At 41.4% G+C, this 7500-nt stretch overlaps 1 protein-coding gene across 1 annotated transcript in view; it reads left to right on the forward strand.

Moving 5' to 3' along the window:
• Window positions 1-1560, forward strand: part of LOC119595486 (monocarboxylate transporter 12-like) — a 4818-nt gene extending 3258 nt beyond the window's left edge. The window contains 5 exon segments of the mRNA XM_037944611.1: window positions 1-86; window positions 88-103; window positions 240-830; window positions 936-1127; window positions 1386-1560. The exon segment at window positions 1-86 is cut by the window's left edge and continues 169 nt beyond it. Of these exon segments, the coding sequence (XP_037800539.1) occupies window positions 1-86; window positions 88-103; window positions 240-830; window positions 936-1127; window positions 1386-1537 (1037 nt within the window). The 3' untranslated portion in view covers window positions 1538-1560.
• The last annotated feature ends 5940 nt before the right edge of the window (window positions 1561-7500 follow it).

Raw genomic sequence — 7500 nt, forward strand, 5'->3', positions numbered from 1 at the left:
AAGTGGCCTTGACTTGCTCCCTCGGCGTGTCCGCTTCCCTCTTGCTGTCAGCATTCGCCACATCGTCAGGTTTCCTGCTCTTCTCCGTACTCCATTATAGGAGGTCAGCTTTGTTTTGGTCATCCAAAGGACAAGGGAGTGTGGCATCTCAAATATGTATTATACATTTGGGTGACTGAAGAGGAATGATAAATTTTGGGTAATAAAAGGAAAATGATGTCTTTTCATTTTATTCACAGGGATTAGCTGCGGTCTCTTATCTAACTTGTGCTTCCTGATTATTCCACACTACTTCGTCAAGCGACGCGGAATAGCAAACGCCATTATGATGGCAGGCGTCTCCACAGGGCCCATCTTAGCCCCCCTCCTGGTACGGTTCCTACAAGAAGAATACGACTACACGGGAGCCACACTCATCACGAGCGCTGTAGTGCTTCACTGCTGCGTCGGCGCCGCCCTCTTCCGCCCGATCAGGACCGGTTCGCGGAAGCCTTTGGCCGAGCAGTCCAAGACCCACGTCTGGAGGCTGCTGCTGCGAGTGATTCGCGGCACCTTCACCAATCTCCACATCCTAAAGTCGCCGAGAGCTGCAATCATCGCTGTGAGTGGGGCCTTCACTCTCAACAGTTGGCTAAACTTTATTGCGTTAATGCCTTTTGCTGTGCAAGCAGCAGGTTACTCTCTCCAGGATGCAGCTTTGTGTGTTACCACGTCTGCTGTGTGCAATTTAGTCGCTCGTTTAATCGTCTCGGTGTTATCCGATTGGCCAAAGTTCAGCATGAGAGCCTGTTACATGGCTAGTACGGCCACCATTGCTGCAACGACTGCAGGTAAGGCATAATAATGCGCTACTTTAGCATGTACCTTTAGATATCCTTAATTTTTAAAATCTCCATTTCTGTCCTAAAACGTTGAGATTCGATTTTATTCTGCAGCATTCAGTATGATCCATGACATAAAATGGCTGACTGTAGTCATGGGTGTGTGGGGCTTCGGAGTGGGCAGCTACATGGGCATCTATAACCTCATCATGGTGCACTACATGGGCCTGGAAAAACTGACCTCCACAATCGGTGCCACATTTATGCTGGTTGGCATTGGCTTTGTTACCGTTGGCCCGGCGATAGGTGAGTACGCTTCGACAGTGAATCTCTCTCTCTCTCTCTTCTCTCTCTCTCTCTCTCTCTCTCTCTCTCTCTCTCTCTCTCTCTCTCTCTCTCTCTCTCTCTCTCTCTCTCTCTCTCTCTCTCTCTCTCTCTCTCTCTTCTCTAGTTGTGCGTGTGTTTGTTTATGTGTGCGTTTATGTACATTTTGGGAGTAAGCACTAAAGAATTTCTGTAATCCGAAGTACTTGGAATTCCTCTCAACTCGAGCGTTTCTTCCAGGCCTGATCCGAGACCTGAGCGAGAGCTATTCGGCAAGCATGCTGGTCTTGGCCGGCATGGCCGCCGTGGCCTTTGTGCTCTGGGTCCTTATGCCGGCGGCCGCTGGCTTCGACCGGCGGAAGGAGCAGAGACAACGAAATAAATCTCCATGATAATAAATCCGTTTCTCACTGCAGAATGTGTTTCCTTTCCTTGATATCCTATATACATACATACATACATATACATATATATATATATATATATATATATATATATATATATATATATATATATATATATATTTATATATATACATATATATGTGTGTGTGTGTTTGTGTGTGTATCATCGTCTGCCTGTTTCATGACACTGGAGGACGTAGGCCTTTCCATTTTCCGGCCTATGTTTCTGACCCATATATCATGACTGGGAGGATGCATTCAATTAATTTTAGCGTGCATAATTATCTGTTCAAATTGAGTTCGACTGTTAAACATGACTTTCTTTTTCCAGTTTATCTTCAGTCCAGTTTTCAAACTTTCTGTATTGATTGCTACAGTTCATTTTCTGACTCGCCGAAGAGAACAAGAACGTCTGCAAATCTTAGATTGTTTAAATGCTTGCCCATTTTAATTCCCTTTCTCCACCAATCTAGCTAGTTAAATATTTCACCAAGGCAAGATATAAACAGTTTTGGCGAGATGGTGTCGCCCTGTCGAACCCCTTTTTGGTATAGATTTTGTCCGTTTCGGCTTGGAGCTTAATGGTCGCTGTTGCATCTGTGTTTATTCCAGTCAATATTCTGTTATAGATTACGAGATGGAATATTCCCTATGTTTCTTGCTTTCGAATAGTTTGCAATACTGTTCTTATTATTACTGAGTTGAATCGATTAATGCCATACGCAACGTGTACTGTATTTATTAATTTCTTTTTCTCTTATTTGGTATTTTGTGGAAGTGGCCTGCTGTTGAGAATCCACTGCCGAAACCTGCCTGTTCTCTTTGCTGGTTCGAACCTAGTGTGTCGATGACATTTGTTTACAATTTGTAGATAACTGAGGCTTATGAGTCGGTATTTATTTAGATCCTTTGTATCATCTCTTTTGTGAAATAAATAATTGCTTCATTTTCCAAGCGTTCGAAGCTTTACCACTGATCAGGGATTTGGTGGCTAGTTTTATTGATGCAATTTCTCCTGCATTTATTGCGATGTTTATGCCACTGCTGTCCTGTCTTAGTGTTTTCCACTTTCCGGCCTTTTAGTGATGACTTTATTTCCTCAGTTGTGAAGCTCTGTACTCCTCAGTTCATTGCATTTACTTCTGTCCGTGAGTGGTCATCGGTGCTGTATAAAGCCTCATAAAAGTCTCCCACTTTTGGAATTTCATACTTCCTTTACGTCATTTCTTTATTGTACTTGATTTTCCTGTTTGGAGTCTCGTTTTAGCTACTTTAATGGTTTCCGAAATCGGGTGTTTCGTTTACTTTTTATGTGTCAATTTGCGTAGATCTTTCTTCAGTTCTGTTAATTCTATTATGTTGGTTCTGTTTGACGTTATATATATACATATATATGCGTGTGTGTTTGTGTGTGTGTGTGTGAAGATACAAGATTCTATTGGCAGTCAAGAATTCGAAAATCCTACAGTTGACTCATCCGTTTTCTCAATGGACAGGAAGTCTAAGTGTCTATTTGCTGATTTACTCGTGCACACAAATTTCCTGTCTTTATCTTGAAAATTTCCAGGTAGGATTTTTTGTATTTATCAAACTAGAACACACAAACGCAACGAGAAGATAAACATGAGAATGTGTGTATGTGTGTGTGTATTATATATATATATATATATATATATATATATATATATATATATATATATATATATATATTATATAATGTATATATATATATATATATATATATATATATATATATATATATATATATATATATATATATATATATATATATATATATTATATACATATATACACATACATACATATATACGTGTATCTATATACAAATATATATATATATATATATGTATATATATATATATACATATATATATATATATATATATATATATATATGTGTGTGTGTGTGTGTGTGTGTGTGTGTGTGTGTGTGTGTGTTTGTGTGTTTGTGTGTGTTGTGTATGCGTGTGTTTGTGTGCGTGTGTGTGTGTGTGTGTTGTGTGTGTGTGTGTGTGTGTATGTATATATGTGTGTGTGTGTATATTTATATATAGATAGATAAATATTATATGTAAATATATATATACATATATATATATATATATATATATATATATATATATATATATATATATATATATATATATATTAAATACACACACAACACACACACACACAAAACACACACAACACACACCACAACACACACACATACACACACACACACACACACACACACACAGTACACACACACACACACACACACACACACACACACACACACACAAGTACACACACACACCACACACATACACACACACACACAGCACACACACACACACACACACACACACTATAATGGTCTCTAATTTGAATTTACAAGAGAACCACTATATTATCTGACAGGTCCAGAGGAAAATTCAGTATCTGTTTCGCAGCTTTATTGAGAGAACAGACGTAGCTTTGAATAGATCTTGTGGTAGACGTAGCGGAGGCGGCGGCAGCTCCTACAGGCAAAGGGGAGAAAGTGTTCGCGGTTCAGGGAACGGACTCGGACTGACTCCTTCAGGTCTTGCTAGGTCGCTTCTACCCTAGGGCGTGGGGACACAGCTGCTTACCGTCGGTTACCCCCTCCAAGCGTTTCCTGTTGTCGCCGAAGGTGAGGTCATGTCCCAGGCGGTCTACAGCTGCTCAGGCAGATTCCCTGATTAATGGATTCACACTACTTAGTTATAACGGTCTATGAACCCTAGTACAGTGGCTAGCAGGTGTAGTCACAGTTGTATGACGGCTTGACTCTTTATTGATGGAGAGTACAGCACAGTAAGGGAAACAACGAGAGGATGTCTTAGGGTAAGCGCTGATTGCGGGAACCCGTGTCCGGTCGCCCAGCCCTGTAGGGCTAAGGCTGACCTGACCTTATCGCGTCAGCCGCTGAGCACGAACTGAGTAAACTGGGTCTTCCTGGGGCACAAGCAGTAGCATCCACTGAACACGTGGTGTGGAAGGAGTAATGGTGCAGCTAGAGCAGCTGCAGGAAGTATGGGAGGAGCGAGGTGAGGTCACCGGTTCCGTCTGTTAATGACCCTCCATATTACTCGGCCACCTACTAATGCCTCGCCATCGAGGCGCCTGAGATAGACCTCAAGGGTGACCCAAGTTTGGCTGGTCCTGATTAGTTGGTCATCTCGTTCTCGCGTGCGTTGTCCTTGGTACATCTTCGTGACTGCTCGTCCCTGTCGTCCTTTTCTTCCTGGTCCTTGGTATAAACCATCCGTCCTCGAGGTCCACACATCCTCGAAGGTCTCGCACAGGTCCTCTTTGACTTCGGATTCGTCTAGACTTCCTCGTAGTCCTCGTCCAGGTCTAACTCGGCGGAGTACTCGTCCACACGTCCTCGCAGATCTCGTCCAGGTCCTTCTCGGCTGCAAGCTCGTCCTTAACGTCCTCGTAATCTTCGTCTGGATCCACAGGCTTCCAGGCAGGTGCATCCTCTTTGGCATCTCAGGGCGGCTGATACCTGCGCGAACGAGCTCCTGGAGTTTGACTGGATCAGCGGGCGTCCAGGCAGGCAGCGCCCTTCCACTCTATCCTGGGGCGGCTTAATACCTGCTCTGATGAACATCCTGGTCCGCAGGCCTATGGCGATCTTCCGGTGACGTCCTTCTCACAGCATCCTAAGGTGACCGTTTCTGCAGCAGGGTCCTCCTTCGGTGACGTGTCGGATATCGTCGGTCCGACTGCTATATATAGTCGAGGAGCCAGATCATTCACGGAAGGGCCAAGATAGTTAAAAGAAAAAAAAACAACAGAGAAGAGGGGATGTTAGATGCTACTAGCCGATTATTATAGTAATTTGCAGTTTTTAATGTTCCTTTATACTTTATTTTCGTCTTTTTTTCCGTTTTGTGTTTTGCTTTCACAAAGATAAAGAAGACAATAGGAGAGGGAGACGTCAGTAGCAATCCTCATGGACCTGGCATGAACTACCAACCGTCTCTGATGTAAAATAAGAAATTGTACATCATGTACAAGTGACTCGTCACGACTGACAAAATTGCAGGCAAAAGAGATACATCATAGATCTTTACACCTGCAACTATGACAGCAACAAACCCTATTAATGAAAAGGTTTCAGTGTCTTTTGCTCTGCGTGGATGGCTGACTGAGTGAGTGAGTAAGTGTGTGTGTGTGTGTGTGTGTGTGTGTGTGTGTGTGTGTGTGTGTGTGTGTGTGTGTGTGTGTGTGTGTGTGTGTGTGTGTGTGTGCAGCGAGCGTGAATGAGAACGAAAGTGAGAGTGAGCTCACACAGAAAATGTATCACAAACATGAAGATTAACATTCAATATAACAAAACTGAGATGAATTAGCAATGCTATTTTATACAAAATTATTTCAGCTACCACAGTGAATTCAACATTTAATAATATGCGACTGCATGTACACATTAATGAACGGTGACATGAAAAAATATTCGCAAGCTTTCTAGCAAACGAATCTTCTCAGGGTAAGAAATTCTGAACTGCCGAGGTAGCCATGTCTAGTTATGCATGTCAGACTTCATCGACGGGGGGATCCTAAACCTAAAATGCTGTACAATGAAGCGAACTGAGCTGGGAAAATCTATAAAAAACCTGCTCTCTTCTGTTATCTGCGATGGGCGCTCGTGACATTCCCTCCGGGTATCTAACTATCACAAATCACATGATCACTTGGGATGTACCCAAAACATGCAAGCGACGTCAAGAGGGCGAGGGTCACACCGACTCGAAAGTTGCAGATCGAACGAATAACTTCTGTTTTACTTGTACCTACCATAGGCTTCGGAGCGAGTCTATGACTGGGGGGGGCGAATGTGAAAATTCAAGATTTCAATATTTTTCAAAAAAAACAAATATGATAACCTGTCATAGGTGGCGAGTGGAGTCTTTGCTTTGGGGGAGGGGGATTCGGATTACCTGGTATAGGTGGCGAAGCGAGTCTTTGCCTTGGGGGAGGGGGATTCGAAAATCAAAAGCTTAAGACATATTTGAAAAATATCAAACATGACAATCTGCACAAAAAAATTATTCAATAAGTTCCAAAATGAAACTTTATTTAATGTCCTTGACAGTTGTAAGTTCCCTTCACAACATTTAATAGAGAATTTTTTCAAAATTAATCTGGAGTCCTTTACAGATGTAGACTACGAAAGTCAATTCCGCGGCAGTTCTAGGCAGATTACTTTTCAGGAAGTAGAACAAACAAGTTTGATAATGTTATACAATATATTGTCGTTTTATAGGGGATATAAACTTCCTCTGCCCTTTATTGGTGATTTTATCTGTGTCGGTATCTGTGTTTAAATGTTATTCATCCAAGACGTACTAATATTTCCCTATATATGCTTTGATACTGATACTGTAGGTCTGTAACTATTAATATACCAATAAACAAATAATCAAAACAATAAACTGTGTAATTTAAACACTAAACTTTTCGGCTTTTGAAGTAATGCCTTTCACACAACATGCGCATGACACAGTTCTCCCATAATTATATACTTAGTACATCAGTGTATTCAGTTCTGCATTGAATAAATAATACCCAGAAGTAATATATCCATATGGCTTCCACAATTTATGTGTGTGTTAACTGTGTTTCGTTGTGGTGGGGTGGGGAGGGGGCGATTTGCTTAAAAAATATATTACATGTCCATTCGAACTCTGCTAGTAAGGTGTTCATGAGCCCAGGAGTCTGTCCTTTACTATACTACACTCCACTATACCTATACAATACTTTTAATAAATCAAGTTCATGGAAACCAATGTCTACTGTAAGAGTGATACCCATTCTGGTAAAATGAGATATTGTATGATTATAGTATATTTTTATTAGTCTGTGTGAACGTGTAAAACTAAATGTAAAGCACAATTTTTTCAGCAATTTCT

Source organism: Penaeus monodon, chromosome 36, assembly GCF_015228065.2.
Source record: "Penaeus monodon isolate SGIC_2016 chromosome 36, NSTDA_Pmon_1, whole genome shotgun sequence".
NCBI lineage: Eukaryota > Metazoa > Arthropoda > Malacostraca > Decapoda > Penaeidae > Penaeus > Penaeus monodon.